The sequence below is a fragment of the Haemaphysalis longicornis genome, unplaced genomic scaffold, assembly GCF_048455015.1.
Source record: "Haemaphysalis longicornis isolate Haplotype H1 unplaced genomic scaffold, Haemaphysalis longicornis Haplotype H1 scaffold_7, whole genome shotgun sequence".
Lineage (NCBI taxonomy): Eukaryota > Metazoa > Arthropoda > Arachnida > Ixodida > Ixodidae > Haemaphysalis > Haemaphysalis longicornis.
In genome coordinates, this window is record NW_027526422.1 from 136,628,582 (window position 1) to 136,651,457 (window position 22,876).

Below are 22,876 nucleotides of genomic sequence, written 5' to 3' on the forward strand. Positions count from 1 at the left end.
GAATCTTGTACATATATTATGGGCATGTCCTCAGGCGACTCCTCAGAGCCGCAAAATTATCAGTAATGAGCAGTGGGAGACCGTACTGCTCAGCTCAGACCTGGCGAATCAAGTCTGGGCCGTCCAGTTGGCCGAAAACGCTGCTAGGACCCAAGGGCTCCTGGCCGACGCCTAGGGTGGAGGTCTAGGTGTCCTCCACAAACTGGACAAATAAAAGTTATTTCTCTCTCTCTGGGACACTCGTTTTCCAACGCATCGCGCTAGAACGCTTCGTGCTTCAAAGACACGATACTTACAGCGACGCTGTATCCCTCTACCACCAACGGTTTCATCTTAGGGGGTAAAAACGCTAAGGCTCCGAGAATACACTTTTGAACTGCATGCTTCGGCCTTCCCCTGGTTTCGCGTTAGTGAAAATGGCCCTTTTTTTCATGAATGCGCCGCCAGGCATCAGCGCTGGTGCGAGCGTTCGTCTTAACAGAGCAGTCCATGTGAAGTGGTTCCTCTAGAGTGTATTCCTTTTTTTGCATCGGGTCGTTATAAAACCAGACAAACGCACGCGTGGGCGTTGTTCGGCATATTAGAGAATTCGGCTTAAACGAGTTCGTCTCAACGCGAGTCTGCTGCATACTGAAGGTCACTGAGATCCTTTAAAACATTGTCGATGGCATTGTGTGGTGTTCAGGGGCCAATTCTTTGTAACAAACCTTGAAACCGAACCCGTGTACTTACAGAAGAAGTATACGGTAGCAACCCTGCTGTTACACACATAGTGGGTACTAACACATATGAAGCAGTCAAATTCACTGGTTCTGCAGTGATTATGCTACATACCTCCTTTTTAGGAGGACGTCTTTTATAAACCCTGTTTTTAACGGTCTCATTCACTAGATCATGTTGGGGATAAGCATTTTTTCTGAAAATGACGTACACTGGGCTCCTTGTCCTTATGGCATTACAGGAACTGAAGTAGTAGTCGGGAGTGCAGCGTATCCTGCCTTGCGCAAGTGTGTAGTCGACGTGTCCTGCGTTTCATATTGTGTTACAGGTCACTAATCCACTAATGCCTAGTGGATTAGTGACCTCCTAGTGGATTAGTGACTAGTCCACTAATGCCTGGCGCAGGAATATATTGAAGATTGAAAAAATGTTCACAAAACTGAGAGTCGTAATAACCATTTATTAACGTAATTTTAAAGTCAAGAATGCAAGTTTACCCACCGCGGTGGCTCAGTGGCTGAGGTATTGTGCTGCTGAGCACGAGGTCTCGGGGGATTCGATTCTCGGCCGCGGCGGCCCCTTTTCTAGTGGAGGCGAAACTCAAAAACGCCCATGTGTACGAGATTTCGGCGCACGGTAACGGTCCCCAGGTGGTCAAAATTAATCCGAAGCCCTCCACTACAGCGCGCTTCATATCCTGCGTTGTGTCGGCGCGTTAAACCCTACAATAAATCAAGGGAGGCAAGTTCAGCCTCCTTACTCCATGAGGCCGCGAGCCTCCGTTGCTTGTAAGGGCTAGCTCTTGCTCCGGCTATGATTTGGTAAGCGCTGTCGAGCATTGTTCAAGGGCGGAGTTCGGCGGAGGAGAGGAGGCGTCATGCGAGCAAGAGGGCACTAATTGACAGATGCTGAGGCGAAGACGCAGTGGCAGACGTGGATGAAGTTGCAGACGCAGTGCTGGCATGGGTGGGGGGGGGGGGGGGTGTAAATGGCAAAGGATATGTGGCTGCTGATAGTGTAAAAAAACTGAGATTAGGTGCATGCACAACGAAAAAAATTTGTCGCCATCCAGTCCTGCGAAAGTGGATGTCCAGCAAATCTGTGGAATATCACTACAAATATTGATGGATATGGTATGAAATGCTTCTCGTCGCCTCGGCGGGATTGTCGCTTGCGCTCGGCTAGTGTCACTAGATAAAGTTGCAGAGTATCCTGACTCTTTTCTCGTATTGTTCAGTTACGCCGCTATGATAATTGGTCAGTTCGCCTTAAGTGACATTTGTTAACACTGCGACGATTCATGGGCACCGCCATTGGGTTGTTTATGCGTTTTATACGTCCAACTGTCGTATGCTTAGGTTGACCTCCCTGCTCAGCTGGCTTCGTAAGACTGACGTCGCTCCGAACACGAATAAAAGATAACGCGTTTAAAAGCATTTCAGCAGCAGAAGTGAGTCCAAAGACGCGGAAATGCTGTGTCCTGCCTAGCCTTAAGCCTGCCCAAGGCGTCTTGGGCAAGAAGGGCTCTATTTATTGATACTTGTCGTTCCTACCCTTAAAAGATAATCTGCAAACATAATCTTCACCAGAAACACATGGCGGGTACGGGGGGGCGGGGGTCCCATTCTTAACAGGACCCTTCCCTCATAAAAATTTTTACCAACATTGAATTCAATGTTTGTTGACAAAAGTCGACAAAAGCTACCAACTTTGAGTAGACTGTCTACTTACTGTCTGTAGACCTCCTAGCAACAGCCTACCAACTTTTTGTCAACCATTGGCCACCGTGTTTGAATTGAAACGTTTCTGTAAACTTTCTACAGAAAGTTTTCTGCAGACTTTATACTCAATCGCTGTTGCTAACCGAAGCGTTTTTGACAGGATATTCAAAATGTGATGCAGTGGGAAAATCCGACCATTCGTAGACCGTGCTGTAAATACAGCCTAATTGAAGGTCGTCATTATTTCTCTCTAAAAGATCGTGTAGTGGCAGCACAAATGAAAAAAAGGAAACAGCAACAGGTTAGGCTAGCCTGTTGCTGTTCCTTTTTTTTTTTTTCATTTTTCTCCTTCAAGGGATAAACGTTCACATTTTTAGGCATACATGTACACTCACTTTCTGCAATGCAACATAACAACACAACCCCACCTCAGAAGCGTACAACAGCAGGAGAAACACAAACGCAACGAAGCACGACATGGTCATCGCACATTTTACAGCAGTGCATTTCATGTATATGTAGCCGCCACCCGCGGGATGCCGATGCCGCGGTGAGGCGTGCCTCTTATTGCATTTTTACAAAACTGCGCGTTATTATTTCCAAAATACAATACTGGGAAACACTGGGACGTAAACGATTGCACATATCTTCTTGTTTACTTTATAGTTGCAAGCTGTAACCAAACAAAACGGAAAACTGGAATGGGTTGCAAGAAAGCCCGGCGCCGGCACGCGCGCCGCGTGTTCGCTGCCTCCGGTGATTGACGCGTTTCTCCCGGAGGTACGCAAAGAGGGAGGGGCGCCGGTGGCGGTTGGTAGAGAGCGGCCAAAGCACCTGCGCCGGCCGGATTAGGTTAGCATAGCGGGCGATTTTCGATTATCGTCGTTGTTAGAGGCGCGTCCAGCAGTCTGTCGCGAAATATGTACGCAAATAATTCGTTCCTTTCAACCATGTAGCACTTAGCTTGCGTAAATCAAAACACAGTGACGAGCGGTTGCGAGTGGTTGATGCCGCCGGCTGGCGCTTGTTCGGAACCGCTGAAAAGCCATGTTTATCAGCGTGAAGAGTGAAAGCAAGCAAGTCGTGAAGGACCAACCCGTGCGGCTGAGGGACGAACTGGTTGTTCCGCGGGAGAAACTGTGCGAATCGAGGTACGAACAGTGAATTCGAAAACAGCGCAAAAAGACGGGACAAGGCTTGTCCCGTCTTTTCGCGCTGTTTTCGAATTCAGTAGTATGCACCAACTAGCCCAAACCACCGTTCTAACGAACAGGAGAAGTTGCTCCCTTTTGCTACTTTTTTGTTTCTTGGAGTGCACAAGTGTGAAGATACGTGAAGAGAGAGAGGGAAAGAGAAAGATTCGTGTGTGTGCGCGTATGTGGGCGTGTGTTTGTTTGTTCAAAACCTGATTTAAACGAAGTAACGTAATTTGGTTAAAGTCAAGTAAATAGTTTGTCCCCAAATATTGTGAACGTGTCCAGGTATTTAGAAAAAAACCAACAAGAAATAATTCTAATCGGACTCCGGGACGAAGGAATCAGATGTTTGCGTTCAATTCAACTTGCGACAAAGCGTCTCAAAACACTTTCAGTGGTCATCCTACAGAAGCCCGTCAATAGACAAATGTCAACATAAATTAGACAGACTTTCTATATACCACCGTCAACAGACAAATGTCAACGTAAATTAAGAAGACTTTCTATATGCAACAGTCAACAGACGAGTGTCAACATATATTCAACAGACATTTTACAGACAACTGTCAATAAAATGTAAGAGTATGTAGGATAGCAATAAAGTAGGTAGGATGTCAACAGAACGTCTACAGAATGTAAAGAAGCATTTTTGTAAGGGTTATCATCCATAATGGGATTTCGATGCTAGTTTTGTGGTTTGCTGAAACGAATTCTGAGCTCTATGCTGTATGCCTGATTAGCCTGACGCATGCTCGGAGTATTAGGCCCTGGTGCCTGGGCGTATTTGCCCACGGAGATCGTTTTCACCCAAGGCGATGAAACCGTTGGAGCGGGGGAGGGTAGAGGTATACAGCTTTGTGTAGTAAACAAAACATGCTCATAGAAGTTACACTCTGAATACTGAGAGTAGGACCCATTCACGATATAGACGCGTACCGCTGATCAAGGGCACACAGAGATCAATCCCAGCAAGCTGTGTGCAATGGCTTTCTTGCAAGTCCTCACGCAACAAGAAGCACAGACACGAATTTGTTGACTGCGCAAAGCGTGTTCTGTATCATGTTCCGCTACGATGCGGAAAGTTTTACATGGGGCAATCTGGCACATGCCTGAAAACACAGCTATAACGTTCTAAATCAGAATGAGGTCTATCTTGCTTCACACTGCAAAATGTTTAGCTGTTCTCCTCCCTTTTTTTAAAAGTGTGTTGTTTTTGCCGAGCAGTCACCCCCTTACACGCAAAATTTTGGAAGCCAGATACATTTCTGGTTTGGGTGATCCATGCGTTTGAAAACCGTCGTTGCCTCTGTGGCCAAAAGAGATTTCTTTTAATTCAAAGCCATGCTTTTTTTACGTCTGGAATGTGTTTCTTTCACGCATGCGCATGTGCTTGTCCTCGTAAGGCGTTGACAAGCTTTGTCTAGTTTCTCATTTATATCTGTGTTTCTTATTATCTGATACTTTTAGCGATTCGGTACCGTGCTCAGCTTCTACGCCATGTTATAGGTGTTGTTCGCCATATGAGGACTACTACTTCCTTGAAGGTTGAAATTAGGCGTCTTGCTTGATAGGTATGGTACATGTGTAATGTCGGTTTTTATGCTATTAAAGTTATATTGTCCCTTTTCTTGTGCAGCGCTTTAAAACTTTGCCACACACCGCTGCACTCAGCTTTCAGACAAACCCATGCTTGCATTTTAAGCGACTTTTCAAAGTTGTTACTAGTATTGGCCCTTTTCATACGAGTACATATCGCCCACTTTTTTGGCATTTGTTGGTATTGTCGTTATGTTCGGCTCTTTCTTCCGACGCCTTCAAATTATAGCCCTTATACACTTCTTCCGACGAATCACCTATTTTCATCCCATCACGGTCAACATTTTAGCCGCATAGCTTTCCATGCATTCGTTTATACCTACCTTCAATAAACGGTTACTTACTGTAAGGCTTTTGCCGGCTCCTGAGCCACAAACGCAAACACACACATGGTTTTCAGCCTTTTGAATGGAATAACCCTATCGGTATTGTGATTTATTGTACGGTTTGACGCGCCGACGCAACGCAGGCGATGAGGCGCGCCGTAGTGGAGGCCTCTGGATTAATTTTGACCACCCGGGGACCTTTAACGTGCCCCGAAATATCGTTCACTCAGGTGCTTTTGCTTTTCGCCTCCATCAGAAAAGCGACCGCCGCAGCAGCCGGGAATAGAATCCGCGACATTGTGCTCAGCAGCGCAACACCTTAGCCACTGTGCCACCTATCAGTATTATTTATTCACCTCAGTTACCCCTTGGGGTTAAACATGTTTCCGGCTTTTATCCACCGCTTTAGAAGTTTTGTTTTTAAGAAGAAGAAGAGGAAGACTTTATTTTTCAGCAGACATTGTTACAATCCCTGCTGAAGGGGCAGGAGCTAAAGGCATTGAGTGCCTGACGAGGGCTCCTGACCCTCTGGATTCCACAACAGAGGAGTTCACAGTAGAGGACATGTTCAAATCAAATATGCGTGCTTAGCAATAAGATCCAGCAATACAGAGAAAAAAAAAGTAAATCAAGAAAAATACAAAAAATCCTACATTTCCTATAATGAGAATCACAAGTTATACAATATACATAAAACGTTTTTCTTCAATACCTGTTGCCAGCAGATACAATACAACACGAAATGTTTCCTTACATATTGGTCCTCATGTCTATGAAAAAATCACGTCTTCACACAGTACAGTTTAAATTCTTTAGAATGAGACACGCTTAGTGATTGTCATATCTCACTTTCTTTTCTATAAACATCACCTTGGTTTCAGTCTTAAATACGGTTGCACTGGTGCTAAGATTTAAATTATCCGCTAGGATGTTCAAGACATGTGGTACTTGATAAGTGGCCGATTGTTTGCCGTAATTAGTCCTAGTTTTTGGTGTACGTCTTATTGGACGCCGTACACAGTAATGACGGTTTTCTGCGTCACCATCCCCAGCAAACCACTAACATCTCTGCGACGTCCCAAAAAGATCCGAACGTCTATGTCCCAGCAGTATCTCTATTAGACATCCGTACAACGTGCGATATTTTTCTGAAAATTTTTGGATGTTGAGATAACGTTGCTGGTACCTTAATGTGGGACGTTATTTCAACTATGCTGAAGACGTACTCTAGATGTTGCTGCTGCTTCATTTGTGGACGGTATTTAGACATATTTTTCTGACGTTGTTCAGATGTTGCTGGTATGTCTGCTTGTTACTTCGTACATGTCTATCACAGTTACATATTTTTAGCTATATCTGCTATACCTTATTTTCAAACTCTCCGCAGCCGTAACCTTCATGTTACCGAGGGTATTGTATGTGTTTTGTATGGGTTTTGTACCGAGGGGTTTTGTGCAAGTTTTGTTATCCACCAATATTGCTTTTACAGAAACATAAATGCGGAGGACATAATAAATAAATTATCATCAACATAAGCCTGAACAAAATTTGATGCCTAAAGGAGTTTTCATTCACTGAAACCACCATTTTACTTGGTCCTTGTGCTCGCTCTCTCCGATGTTTCTTTGCGCGCGGTTGAGATTTTGTGCTTGTCAGCAGCAGATCTCGCGTATGCGCAACTTTTTTCGTAACAAAAGACTTAAAATAGCGTAAAGTAGCTCAAGGCGTGATTTTAAGTATAGTTTGTGATACCGCTCCGGAAAAAAATATTGCCGGCGTCGCCCATGCATTGCTGTGAAGCTGGCCCCGTGAGGAGCGCGAAGAGTCTGAGCTAGGCGTCAGCCTCTGTATGCAGCAGTCTTTCGAACAAACGTAAAAGCCGGAGGCTGACAATCGACAACAGCGAAAATGGAGGACCAAAACAAATTCCAATCCTTCAGGGCTGTCGGCATTGGCAGAAGGCATTACGATTCCAGCTAATCGTATATGTAAGGTAAAACAGATTTGGCAACCTTGCCTAACGCTCGAAACTATTGTATAAAGTCACTTTACGTTGTCACGGCATGAGTGTGTGCCGACATGCACTATGGGGCACAAATAATGTAGGTTGGTTTCCAAACAACCTTCTGTGTGTATAGGCGCGTGCTGGTTTTATACCAGGGAGTATGCAGGCTTATTGAGTATGCACTATGCAGGCTTATTGAGCAAGACGAGTAACCGGTATTGAAACATACAGTAAGACATTTTTTTTTCAAATTTGGAGGGATAATTTGGTACATTTGCCACAGCCATATTATCCCAATATTCAGATAGGCGTTATAGTAGAACTGCACTCAAGAGGAGGAGGACCAGCCGGAGGAGAAAACTTTAACAGTAAAATCGAGCTGGTTAGTGGGCAGGCTCCTTAGTCCCAGACGAGAGAGAAAGATTCATTCTTCAATTCACTGAACGTCACCCCGAGTTGCCCAGGATTTGTTCTTTGCGCCTGAAGTGGTTGGAAAACAATAAAAAGCTGCCTGGACATATTCATTGGTTTCGAAGTGTGTTATACTGAAAATTGGCATGTACTCTATTTATTGCGTTCGTTAGCGAGTATATCAAGTTTTCAACACCGTAATCATGGCATAACTGTTCAGGTTGAGATTGAGTTCGTTACGATAACGATGGTTCGATAGAAATTAGGTGCGCAAAAGCTTTCTTCGAGTACTGTGGACAATTATCTGCGGCGTAGCACAAATCTCATTGCATTGCATATCCACACGAACTTTGTGAGCCTTGAAAACATCTCAAAACTCCTGGGACGTTTGGGACGGTGCAGAAAAATGAATGCGTTGGGCACAGAAAAAAAAAAAACTTTCATCTAACACAAGTCAACAAAAACGAAAGAAATGGAAAACACCCGTTTTATTTCCTGCCGTGCGCCCCGCTGCTTCATACGTAGCATTGCACTGTTGAGTCTTCATAAGAGCATCTCAGAAATATTTCGGGGAAGCTTACGCATTTTCAATACTTACCAAGGAGCTCTGAGCACTGAAACTCGCATACACGCTAGGTAGGACGCGTTACGCACGATCGTCTGAGCGGTGCTCTCTGAAAGACGTTATCGCTCTCCTCGTGTGTTGTAAACTTGTGCGGGATAAAGCTTCAAATTATTCAGAGCTGTTGGAATCTGAATAAAAACACGCTTTTTAAGGCCCCAGAGCATCAAAGCGGGCGATTTCTAGCAAAGGCACTGCTGCCAGTCACAACCGGACGATCGCGGCGCGAATGTAGCAGACGACAGAGGAGCGGGTCCCTCAGACGTCACATCCAGGGGGCGCCACTCAAATATCTCACCGTCACTTCCCGCAGTGCCACAAGTTGAGTATAAATTCCTCCCGCTAAGATAAAAACTACATAAAATACACTAAATGTGTACTAACGCTACAGTTCGGACTATTGAAAAGCTTATTGTTGTATATGCTGTTTTGAGACCGCAAAATAACGACGGTGCTATAAAGCCAGATCATAAGAGCCAATCCAATCCACTAGTCATGACCTTCGGCGTTCAACGAGTGCAACGGCCAGACGCGTACTGCGCCGTTCAGTTTAAACGTGTTACAGGATGAGAGCCTTGAATGTTACTCAAATGTCTACTGTTACTACTGTGAATGAAAGAAGACTGTGTGCAGCCGTGTGAATTGTGTTGTGAACTCAATTCGTCTGGAAGAGCTCAGCGAGCCGAAAGCGCGACGACAGTTGTCACCGATGCAACGCTATTTAGACCGTTGCAGTTGCGACCTTGTTCATCGCCTTCCCATCGTGAGTATTGTGCATTTCAACGTCGTTACTAATAAAGTATCACGGTTTATTAGTTTTGCCAGCATATCTCTGAAAAGGCATATGGGTTGTACGTTGTTGCTGCGTTGTGGGAAACGTGCCTTCGAAATAAAGCGGTGGCGTTACAGACGGGGCGGAGCGATAAGCAGATAAACACTTGCGCTTTGTTCACCGCAGAAGCACAACGTCGCCTCTCATCGCGAACGCGGCCACAACACACACACACCCACACCACTTCGTTCGCTGGCCTGGCTACAAAGCTTTGTTTGGACAGTCAGCGATGTCACGACGATACACAGCTGTGCGAGGGAGATGTGCTAAGCACTCGTAAAGCAAGGAACTTTCTCCATCGGAGGCAAATTACTGTCGACAGAAAGGCGGAACCGTGGATGCTTGTCGCGCTACTTGCCGCCTGTTGGAAGCGCTAGCGGCCTTACGTAGGCACGCTATTTCGCTTCGGTTCGACAAATGCAGAAGCGGCTTAACGTACGGCGCATGCGCAGTGAGAACGACGCAAAGAAATAGCGTTCGCTAACTTTTTGCATACGGTTGCGTACGTTATTCTTAAACTCTCTAGTTTCCGCCCCGTCCGCTCCATTGGCCTACGCCTTTCCTCGAACCTACCAGTCGAAGTTCAAACTCCTGTGAAGCGTGCCTCAACAAAAGCAGTTGTTGGCGACGCGATCTTCAATGGATTTACAGCGCACGTAGACGAGAACACAAGAAGAGAAAATAGCACAAAGCGGTGAACTCTGAGTTTTATTCAGACACGAAAGACATAAACCGGGACACATCCGATAGGAATGGCAACACCACCTGACGTAAACGTCATCTTGCGCCCTGCCAGCTATACACCCGTTGCTCCTACTGGCTCCGCAATGCTGATTTGCCAAAGTGGACTAGCTGTGTGGAGGTTTGGTCCATACTCTTTAGCACAGCCTCGTTTCCCACTCGTGCGTGAAGGCACAACGCCTCAGAAGTGTCATCGGGATTTGTTTGCGTTCGCAGCGTAGAAGGCGCCTTTTGTACAGTCATTAAAAAAACAGAACGAGAGATTGTGCACCTGAACGGGAAAACTCTGATGTGCAGCAGTGATTTAATGAACACGAGTGGCAGGAATTTTCATTGTTATATCCTGTGCGTATATATTTCTGCGATTTGGGCAGAGAAACTGTAGAATGACAAAATTTGTGCGATGATACTCGGCACGCCATGGAACGGAAGCGCCCAACCACTAAGTGCGCAATTGAACGGAAGATGATAGGTATAACATTAAGCGACAAGAAGAGAACGGAGTGGATCAGGGAACGAACGCGTGTTAATGATATATTAGTAGAAATTAAGAAATGTAGGTGGGCAAGGCATGTAATGCGAAAGAAAGATAACCGTTGGTCATTAAGCGTAACAGAGTGGATCCCTAGAGAAGGCAAGCGTGGCAGGGGGCGGCAGAAATTAAGTTAGATGGGCAGATGAGGTGAAGCTTGCGGGGGTAAATTGATCGCAGTTAGCGGATGACCGGGATAATTGACGATCTATGTGAAAGACCTTTGCCCTGCAGTGAGCGTAGATTGGTGGGTGAAGATGATGACTCATTCCTAAAAGAACGCAAAAAAACTCAGCTCAGCCTCAAAGAATGCAATTGTAACTTTTGTATTTTTAACACGCCGTTCTGCTGTATATAGCAGCCTTGTTTTCGCGCAAGTTGGTGTCTCTTTTATGTCTAGCGCTGAACTGCAAATGCAACACCAAACTCGTAACAAGACTGACTGCCAACTTTCACTTGGGGAAGGCCTACCCCAATAGCATTGCTATACAGTCAATTCATCCCACCTATGCAACGAACAAAGCCTGCTGTATGCCGTAAAATTGAGCCAGTATCAATTGCAGATTGCGTGTATCATGTTTTACTTCACGTGCGTCTTGTTTGCGTCCTGATTATCCCGTCTACCAGTCATGTTTGTTGGTCGCCTAAATGCCACCTAAGTCTTTATATTTTGCATGTGCTATTTTGCTGAGACAAATACTTTTAAACTTGTTTATCTCCTGGTGCAAGCCAATGCCATCCATGCGCCGCCCTTCACTGCATTGTAGGATCGTGCGGTGTGGCCTCATTAACTCTATATTGATGCAAAGTTGAATTGTAAAAATATTCGGCTGGCTTGTGTTCAGGGCATAGTAGGTGCAGTAATAACCAAAGTGAGTGGGGGAATCTATTATTTTGGTTTCATTCCTACCTGTTTTTAAGCAATGCCGCAGCCACCACTGTCACGTATCTGTGGTTTAAACGCTAGCGCCACTGAAAGAACATAAGCAAAATGCACTTCATTTAATGAAAGCCTGCCAAAACAACTCACTACAATAGTATTCTAACCTCAGAAATTCGAATACAGTGGCCACTGGAAATTTTCCATAGAGTTTAAATTAAGGGAAGTCTATGCTTAAATTTGAGTGTGCAGTAAATATTTCTTGCACTACCTTGATGTTTCCTGCTGTACAACGTATATTTCAAATAAAAATGTAGGCCTAACAAGGCAAGCGAACAGGACGAGTTTTTCAGTGATGTGGTTTTTGAAGGTTTAGTTATGCATATATACCAACTAGCCCACCTCGCCATTGTGCTGCAGGATGTACGTCCATGGCAGAGACGCTGTCCGGGTTTGTGCATGTTTCCTTTTGCCACATTTTGTGGACATGGCTTCATCGGTGTATATATTGCCACTTCACTCAAAAAAGTGGGTAACATAGACACAGAAAAATATTTTGCAAGTTCAGGTCGGACCCGTAGCTGGGCTAAAATGTCCTCAGAGTCCCGATTCAAGAAATATAGTGCGTATAAATAGTGGTACCTCACATTAGCAGTCATAATTTTAAGGTTGCCTTAGTAGTGCCAATGCTGGCATTAAATTACATCGACTCCGCTCTCTTCCTTTCCCTTAATGTTACACCCATCATCTAACGTTCTACGGCCTGCTAAGTAGTCCCTACTTTCAGTTAGACCGTTTTATTGACCCTGGAAGTATCTGCCCCGTAGGTGAGTACCGGTAAGCTGCAGCTGTCATACACTGTAGATTTCAAGGACAATGGTAGGCGGCCACTCTGTATTATACCAGCCTTAAAAGCTGTATTAACAACATAGATTTTCCTGTACCCATGCCTAGATTGAAGAACTGGATTGCAAGGGAGGTGCTACTGCAACAGTCCACAAGGCGCCTGCTCGAGCTACTTTTGACGGTCAACTTGGCGCAGGAGTTCCCCTGGTTTGGGAAAAAGAGAAGCACCCTTTTTTCCACCTTCGAACGACATCCTGAATTGTGTGTAACTAGATATCTTCGTGTTTTTACAGACATCAAATTCTTTCATTAGACAATTAATTTATAGGGCCCAGATTTTTATTGTCAGTCACATCCTGCGCAAATATCAACATTGTCGACAACCTGCGGCTTCTTAGTTTTTATTGCTAGAAGAGGCATTTATTTTCTTCAGCCTTTGGATCATGAAATTTCTACTCACTTTCCAACCAATCCGGTCCGCAACTATTTTGACAATTTCTGGCACCACAACGAAGAATGAAAACTGTTCAAGAATCCCTACCATAACTGATGATGGAGGCATGCACCATGGAACCACCATTGAATTATTTCCTTGCTTCGATGCATTTTTATTTTGTTATTGTTCCTTGAGCGTATCACGTGGTGTGAATCATGTAGTTGTGTATATCTGTCTTGTAAATATTATTCAATCATTTCCGTGTTCCCCGTTTTTTCGTTTGTTGCCAAATCATATCACTTTGTGTGAAATATTGAAATAGTGTAACATTGTATTCTTTTCCTATCCAGACTTGAATAAGTTGTTGCTAAAGTTTTTTGTTGTTTTACTGTTGTCCTGCCATTTCGCTAAGTGTGAATTATTTCATCACGTAAATTACTACTGCTCTTGTAACCGCCGTACACTCATTTCTGTATACTCACCTTTTCTAGTGTCTATAACCATTTCCCTAGTTGTTGGTTTGTTTAAAGTATCTCAAATTTGTATGGCACTTACACCCACCACTCAACACCACGGTTGTGTTTCCAAGGTGCTTTTGGTGTATTGTTCCACAAATTGTTCACTAGATTTGAACTATTTAGTTCCGTAAATTTGCTTTGTTTTTGTAATCACCATTCAATCATTTTTTTGTTTCCACACTGTTTTTTTTCCACACTGCTGTTTTTCACCCATTTCACTTAATGTGAGATACTTCAAGTTGCATAACTATCTTGTGCTTGTACGCTGGGTTTACATGTTTGCTTTTTTTATTTTTGTCAACCTTTTTGCTGTGTTTGACTTATTTAATTTGTCATGAATATTTTTACTATTCTTGCAAATATACAATGTGTACCCTGTGAGCCAGGGCAAATAGGAATCAAAATAAAGTGGTTGTGTTGCGAAAGCATATTACATAATTTTGTGAAGTCAACATAAACTGTGTTACTGAACTCTTGTGTTTTATGTGTGCATTGAAAGCTTTCTTACTACCCAGCTGCACTTACTTACATCTAGGTTGGCAAGACTGTCATTTTAAAGTTTAATTATTGAATTGTTTCCCTGATAGTTTATTTGCAGAAGGCCTGTACAGCCATGCTGGTGGTACAATTCGATGACGCTACTGTTGTTGCCTTAGTGTCAACGTCACTTGTGCTGATCAGGACTGGTTTGCTGTTACTTACTGCCACTTGTTTTCGATGCGACATTTCTTGTTTAGAGCAGTGCTTCGTGTGCTTCGGCAAGAGTGTGTGGTCAGCTTGTTACTTCACATATAAGACTTCATGCAGTATGCAGCACTTCAAAAGTGGAAACATTATTCTAGAAACCAGGTGACAAGTAACAGCAAACAGTGCTGAATAGCTAGTAAGACATGTATTTGAAATATTATTGCCTACAACACGTAGGCAGCCTTGAAAAGGGGGCTGGCAAAACATCCAGATATTGTATAAAGAATGTAAATTTCCATTATACAGGTTCATCTCTACAATATCATACTAACGTACACTAGTCATGAATATAACAAACTAATGCTTGTGCCGAAGACAGAAAAAGAATGTAGAAGATACGTCTATAAACGTCTTGCATGCGTACCACTACAATATCCATACGACGTACCACTAAGGTAACGTCCCGCAAACGGCGTATAAAAGTACCATGAGACGTCTACAGTACGTGATCCTCCGTGTTATTTGGATGGGTTTTTTGCAGTTGTGGGGACGTTGATTATATGTAACTCTGACCCCAACAGTACGTCTCCTGGACGTCTGCAATGTCTATTGCTGACGTCTCCGGGATATCTGCACGACGTAACGTGGTTTGCTGGGTCTACATATAACGTGTTTTTGTGTACCATCTGCAGAAGTCTAAAGTAATACAGCTGGTCAGCTCTAAGTATTGAGTGTTTTGAAAACAAAGGTGAAGTTGAGAGGTCTTGGAATTTCCCTTGAAAATTTTCGAAACACCGTAATATCTTTTTTTGAAGGACAACAAGCTTATTGTAATTATTTTGTGAGGTTGTTCCCCACACCAAGATTCCGTACGTTAGTTTCGAATAGAATAGAGAATAATACATGTTTCTTTTTAGCCATAGCGGTACTAAGTGTGATATTTTATAAAGGCATCCAACTGTTCGTGCCAGAGCCGCAACTAAATTATTTACGTGTACTGACCAGTTTAACTGTTCTTGGAACCGAACACCAAGGAAATTTTGCTCATGTACTCGTGCAATAAGATGACCTTTGTATTTGAGAATGATATCTTCGTTTAAGGGCTTATTGATTGGGCGGAAAATTATATAGGTTGTGTTTGTGGCATTTAATCGCAGCTTGTTTTGTTGTAACCAGTTTGAAAGATGCACCAGATATTCGTTTACAATAGATTCCAGAAATGTTAAACTGTTTGATGAGAAAAAAATATTCGTGTCATCTGCATACATAATAATATTAGAAGAACCTGGTATTTTAACAATATCATTTATGTACACAAGAAATAATAACGGGCCAAGTAGGGATCCTTGTGGGACACCTTGGTTTAATTTCATTTCGGCAGATATTATGTCATTGATGCCAACTATTTGATATCGATCATGCAAGTAGTTTTCAAGAATTTGTAATGCGATCCCACGAATTCCACAGCTAGATAATTTTTTTAACAGCAAATCAAAATTTATTGAATCAAATGCCTTTTGAATATCTAAGAAAAGACCGAGTGTGTATTTTCTGTTTTCCATATTTACGATTATCTTTTCCTTGATATATGCCAGAGCTTGCTCAGTTGACCTATGCTTTTGGAGGCCGTATTGGTTGGTTGCTATTATTTGGTGCTTGTCGAAAAAAGAAGTGAGTCTCTCATGGATTACGCCTTCGAATATTTTAGATAGAGTTGGAATCATCGATATGGGACAATAGTTCGACAGGTTGTTACGGTCACCACCTTTGAATATAGCAGTGACTTTAGCCAGTTTTAAATGTCTGGGAAAAATGCCTAAGGTCAAGGTGAGGTTAATAATGAAGGATAAAACTTCGCATATCAATGGTGATATCAGTTTTAACTCGGCGGGCCCTATTTCATCTATGCCAGATGCTACATTGGTTTTAAGCTTGCGGATTAAATTTGCAAACTCAACAGCGTCTGTTGGTAGCACAAAGATGGACTCAGGCACACGGGGGCCCTCTGTTAACGCGTTGTCTGCGCTAATGCTAGGTCTTTCGTACGAGCCCGCATTTATAAAGTGGGCGTTGAAAGCATCGGCTAATCTCTTTCCTGCAAGAGCTTCATCGTTTACTGTTAATTCTTCGATACATCCACTACTTGTACTTTTGCCAGTCAGAGCGTTCACTACCTTCCAGATTTTGCGTTGGGTATCGTAGGTCGGAGCATTCCGGTTGCGCTGTGAAAGCTCAGGCCCGACAAGACTGGTGCCCGGAAGTCGATGCCGTCAAAATACCTCCACAATAGCGTATATGCCGTAGGTATAGCATAGAGTTTCATACTAATATACACTAGAGGAAAATCTGGCGCCACCGTCTAGGGGAGACGCGCTTCGGCGATCGGTCCACCATGTACCGGGCACGCACGTTCCCCTTGTCCTTGGTATGGCTCATGCACAGGCTGAAAAGTTGGCTCTGGCTGCAGAAAAGGAAGAATATTACTGTAGAATGTTCATCAAATTTGTTTTGTTAGTGTGAAATTGAACCTCCAGAAGATTAATTTGTCAGTGATTATGTAGAAGCCTCATGTACGATGAACAAGAACGAAATGTTACCCCTTTTTTTTGGTTTTTGCTTCGAGACAAAAAAGAAGCCCTGTGGCTAGCTAAGCCAAATAGGCGAGAAACGTCGCTAGCGGCGATGGCGCCGCCCACGGCGGCCCGCAACTGCAGCGACAGATTTCCCTCTGGCATATATTAGTATGAACCTCTATGAGGAATAGTGGCTTTACTGGAGTGGCAAGCAACATTTACGTATAGGACTAGTACCCTTGTAGAATATTTAAGGCCACAAAAAGGTAGGAGAAGACATATCGAAGTTAATATAGGTAGTAAGGAACTACGTCGGCCTAGGTTTTTTCCTTAAAGCAAAAAACAAATGTACAAGAAGCCCTTTTTGTTCAGGGTGAACTAGCCTTCTTCAGGGCGACATTACATGTGGGATCGTATTTGCCGCTTGACTGAATGGAGTCGCTGGTGGTCAGCTATTGCGGGTGCTAGGAAAATGCTTACTGCACAGCGATATTAAGTAAAAACTCTATTAAGCAGCTTGCAACGCGGTAATGCAAAAAAAAAGAAGTCAATTTAAAACTTATGCGTAAGTCTTGAGCTTATAATTCTGCAATTTCGGCAGCTACCGCTCCGCTCTCATTTCTCCCTGGTAGAGAGCAATCAGAAAACTGCATCGCATTATGCAGGTTCGAATACAGGGCGCAGAAAGTTTTGTTAGTCGATTTTTTTAATGCAGTGTTCATTTATCGCATTTAAGATTTTCCGCCACAACATTTATGACTCGACGAGCTAGTCGGCAGAGTGCCTGCACACGACAAAAACGAGTGCCGACTCAATTCCGCCGCCAATATGAAACAGCTTCAACAAAGAGCCCAATCTGCCGACTGTGTGCCTGGTCTACATGCTGCCCTTCCGACAGATAGTCGAGAGGTGAAAGCGAAAGGCGTCGTAGTTGACTATCTCTGACGACGCGGGGGGCGTTTCGTCATTGCGTTGGCCTTGGCTCATGATTTGCAATTGACCGTAATTGTTTGCCTTTGGCGGAGATGGCACAGTTATCCGACCCGTCCTGCAGCCACCATCCTGGGACGAGCGCAGTATGCAGATTCAAGAGGTATTACGAATGTAGGATCAAGTATAACATAGGATGACAGGCACTATTTTGTAGGAAATCGAAACGAAAACCAATGTTGGCTACCATCAAAACAAACCCGATAAGTATATTCCGGTATATGTGCTTGTTGCAAATATAACTAATGCTCTCCATTAACTAAAAAAATATTCACACCCACAAGTGCAAACTCATGTACAAAACTTTCAAAATTTAGACACCGCCAAATCAAATAGCGCCAAAAGTTCGCACAGTTATACGCCACTGCTGTAGTTGTTCCTGCTTCCACAAATGGCGCACAATAATTTGCTTTCTTCCCGCATTTATAGGTTGTATAGTGCTTTAGGCCTAAGAGCAATGATAAAAAGTATGTTTATTTGAGCTAGTCTATGAACTACCGACAGGAACAGCAGTTTGACAAATCCACTTCAGCATTCCTTGACGATTCTTCCTGTTCCACCTTTTCATTATTTCGCTTCTCAGGTTCAGAAACATTGGGCCTCCCACCATTCCGTAACAGAGAAAGAGAGAGAGAGAGGGAAAGAGAGAGAACTTTTTAATGTGTGCTGGAGAGGTCAGCTCTGCTAGCGGCAGTGCTTGCTACGCCAGATGGGGATGGTTTGCTTGTTTTGAGCCTGCCTGGCATTTCAGCACCCTGTACTCCCCCATATCAATATTGCAAGGAACAAGACAAACCAGTGGAATGAAGACAATAGCCGAGAATTTCATCAATATCATATCGTAGCCACCACTCCGGAAGATACAGATGGAATTTCAATTTTGGCGACTCCATGATTAAGTGATGCAGCGGACATTGCGCCTCACTTGAGTTTGTGCTGCCGCCCCGGTGCGGCTAGCAGCATCGTTACGGCATTCGACGCTGCCAAAATCACTGAAGACCAGAAATACGCATTCGTAGCCCATAGAGCCAAACCAGCTCTCCCGCTTTGTTAGCACTAACCGACACTACTGCTAACGTGACCGCTACCACGACAAGGGCCACTAACATTTCTGCATCAATATTGATGCATCATCTGTCGCCCCCACGATAAAGCCAGCAGTTTCTTTTTCAATTCCTTCTACGATCATGCTGAAGGTGAAGCTACGGACAAAATCCCGCGTCCTTGCAACATTCACCACATGGGAACTGACAAGGAGGGAATAAACGGGCTCTTGTCCTCGTTCTCACACCTCCTCCTCATTCCTCCATTATGCGCTCTCGGGCTCTACCGCACAATATCATGGGTTTACATCCATCGGGTACAAAAGCAAGGCGGCACAAAATCGTAATATTCCAGCCACACTGTTTAAGAAAAAGTTTCCCCTTGACGTCATACTCTTGCCGGTGAACCCTTTCCATTCTATTAAAGCAACGCGCATATGTCTATTGACGCCTTTATTACAGAGAAAGAGTGGTTAAGGAGTCCTTTGGTTTGCAATCTGTTACCAAGTTAGGCTCCTAACATGAAGTGAACAACTACTTTAAAACAAAATCTCTGTTCGGTAACTACAGCTCAGTTTTGAAGTCAAGTAATCCATACTGAGACCCCTTACACCATAAACAAAAACATTGCGGACAAGATTATATGTAATCACCGGTATAGAACATTTGCCTTTTTCCAGCATTCAGACTTCGTTGTCTAATCATTTTGTCCTCGTGTCATACTCGAATGTATTGTTTGATTACTGAGTGCGTACGACGCTGAACCTTTGCACATGGCTTATAAAAGGAAGCGATTTTTTTAACGGCATTATTACTCAGGTACATAAAGCTTCCACACTGGTTCCATTATATGACCGAAACCTCAAGTATAGGGGCAAAGTGTATCCACTTTTATTTTCCGAAGAATCGAAGAGTCTTGAAAAGGGCATTCCACCCTGGAGAAAGAGGCGGGTGAATTTCCGATACCGCTACAGGCCAGAATACGGTTTCGTGACTGCCATATTGAAGCCTTCGAACACAGCAAATGTTCGCTCGTTTTATTTTTGTGCTTCCTTATTTATTATTCCAGTCTCTTTTTCAACTGCATTCTAGCAAGATCCTGGTAGTGTCAACCACGGAAAGTGCATTCTCCAAGACGACACTTCGAACAGTCAAGGTCAGAATACGGGATACGTATTTCTTGAGAATGCCTGATGTTAGGACGATATCGCATCGTCTTACAGCCTATTTATAATGCAACACAAGCTCAAGGGGTGCTGCGTGCAATACTTACCCCACGACTTCGTTTTAAAATTCAGCTCGCTACGTATGTTAGCTTCTCCCCTTCCATAACCTTTATCTAATTGCTTCGAAGTTGAGCCCCACCCCGAATAAAAGCTCGGTATAAAAAGGCAATCGCCCAGTAGCGAAATCAGCAGTTGGACCAACAGCAGCTGAAGAGACCATGGTGAGCATATCTCTTTACGTTTCTCAGTTTGTGTGGACTATGCAAAGAGCTAGAAAGACCATGCACGGTCCTGCAACATATTTGTATGGTGCTTTCCTAAAATCCCACTGAAAGTTCCTCTTGAAATTACAGAACCCTTCCCTTACAAACTGCAAACCTTCCAGAAATTTGGTGGACCCTATGTGTAGTTCACTGCGTAAGCACCCCAAAGATGACACTTCTTTCACAGTGGAACGTAAATCCAGGTGTAAATATGAAAATCCGGGACCAAAGTTCGACAGCAGAATGTCCGTAAAATAAATACACTTCACGCCATTACGCCCACATGGTGCCTTGATGTTACCTCAAAACTCTGGTGTCTGGCAGAAGCACTGGCGCTGGTTACTAGCACAACATCCAAAATGACAGCTTTGGCAAGATGTTTCTGATACGTGGATGCAGGCCCCTACAGAATAGAAGGCTGAAGACGCAACTAGCATTTCCCCAAACGATTTATAAGTAGCCCAAAATGAGTATGAAACACACAATTCAGAAGTTCCGGGAAGCGCTTTACCTACATCGCAGGCCTTTCAAAAGATGTAGTCAAAAACGTACCTCAACCCAATGCGTACCTCAACCAAAATTACCTCAACCAAATAAATCCTCACACACTAGGAAAAAGAACCAGAGAAGAACACTTTTTTTAGAAAACCGCCAAGACGTATGTTGCTCTAGAAAATGTAGCCCCTCAATTCTTCATAAAACCAAAGTCAGAAATCAAACGTTCGCTTTGTTACATTTGGACGAAGCCACCGCTCCGAAAGAAAAAGCCAGCACACCCCGCTCAGTAGGCTCTCAAGCACAACAAAAATTTTTTCGGGTCCAAACTTGACATCAATCCCTGTACGAAACAAAAATACTTCGCAGATCCGCGCCTGCATTGTCCTGGCTCTGGCCACCAGCGCCTTCGCTGGCTACACCGGCTTCGGTGGTTATGGCCTCGGCTACGGCCTTGGCTACGGTGGCCTCGGCTATGGTGGCCTCGGCTACGCCGGATACGGCCTGTCCCACTACGGCCTGGCCCACGGTGTCGGATACTCTGGTCTCGGCCTCGGCTACAGCTACGCCCCAGCCGCTAGCGTCGCCGTCGCTGCCCCTGCTGTCACCAAGACCGTGTCCACTTACCACGCTGCTCCAGCTGTGACCGCCGTTCACCACGCCCCAGCCGTGGCCACCGTCGCTCACGCTGCCCCAGTGGCCACCTACGCCGCTGCCCCAGTCGCCACCTATGCCGCTGCCCCAGTTGCCACCTACGCTGCTGCCCCAGTTGTGAGCCGCGTCGCCACCTACCACGCTGCTCCAGCCGTGACCAGCTTCGTCCGCCCAGCCCCAGTCGCTGTCGCTGCCCCAGTCGCCACCTACGCCGCTGCCCCAGCTGTTGCCACCACCACCGTCCACCACGCTCCAGTGGCCACCGCTGTTGCTGCCCCAGTGGCCACCTACGCCGCTGCCCCAGTGGCCACCTACGCCACTGCCGTCCACGCCGCCCCAGCTGTCTCCACCACCACCGTCCACCACGCCCCAGCTGTGGCCACCGTCGCCCACGCTGCCCCAGTCGTCGCCTCCTACGGCGTCGCCCACGCTGCTCCAGTCTACGGCTACGGTGTTGGCTCCCTCGGCTACGGTGTTGGCCACTACGGTTTCGGCCATGGTCTCGGCGCCTACGGTCTGAACTACGGCTACGGCCTTGGCTCTCCCTTCGACTACACCACCCTCCTCCGCAAGAAGAAGTGTGAGTACTATGTAACTTTCATGAAATATCGTAGACACAAACAAACCAAAGAAACGAAGAAACAAGCAAAAGAAAGAGCACTGGCGTAGTGCCCGTGAACCTTTGACCGGATATACATTGCTATTTCTTCTGCAAGTCTAAACAGATTTTACGCAGCTCCAGATCTTGTAACTTGGCCGAGCCGGCAGCCTACATAATGTTTGCCATGATTTCTTTGAGTCCCCCATTTCCACCTCAATTTTAACATCGTCTTACAAGTATCGGTGGAATACCCAGTCTTGTGACTGGCACTACGTTTTAGCACATCGTAACCGTGCAGAAATACGCTCTTTTTGCCAAACGTGGTTATACTGTCCTTCTTGAGTAACTTATTTGTATTTTTATGCCGAATCAAGCTATTTCAGAAATCAGTGGGCATCTAGAAGATGGTTTTAATGGATCACAGTTTGGTATCAACAGGCAATATTTATTGGGGTAAATGAAGTTGATGATACAAGATTGAAGGTTTGTGTACGACTTGGATAAGTAAATGATGAATTCGATGTGCTTTTTTACAGAAACACCTTTCCCGGGAGAAAACGAAGTAACCACGGAAGTCAAGAAGGCTTCCCAAACCTCTACGAAAGCATTTTCCTTCTGAGTGGCATAACTGCTACACGAAAGAGATGCTGCAATAAATTATACGAATTCGCTATCTGCCGTCCCGTTTTTTGTGCCCTGCAGGAGCGTTTGGCTCCTCATTAACGCAGGCGTGAGTGAATTTGCTGAACCCGTCACCTCGCGTTTCCTCGCGGTAGGTCACATGTGCCAGGCAATTGGCAACACGTCATAGCAAGTAGCAACAGACACATGTAATTGGAAGAAATAGTGATTAGCGATGTTTAAAAGAGAAAAGACCGAAAGACAAGAAACATGAAAAAAAACTGAAAAAGCCATGTGAATGTGTATATGCCCGGTTTCTCAAACGTAGGCTCAACCCTCTG

The 22,876-nt window shown here is 44.6% G+C and overlaps 1 protein-coding gene across 1 annotated transcript in view; it reads left to right on the top strand.

Annotated features, from left to right (window-relative positions):
• The window catches only part of LOC144146563 (uncharacterized), a 38,351-nt gene extending 15,764 nt beyond the window's left edge, over positions 1 to 22,587 (top strand). The window contains exons 3-5 of the mRNA XM_077678506.1: positions 20,067 to 20,122; positions 21,029 to 21,893; positions 22,451 to 22,587. Coding sequence (XP_077534632.1) covers positions 20,067 to 20,122; positions 21,029 to 21,893; positions 22,451 to 22,452 — 923 coding nt within the window. The 3' untranslated portion in view covers positions 22,453 to 22,587. The remainder of the gene's footprint in view (positions 1 to 20,066; positions 20,123 to 21,028; positions 21,894 to 22,450) is intronic.
• The last annotated feature ends 289 nt before the right edge of the window (positions 22,588 to 22,876 follow it).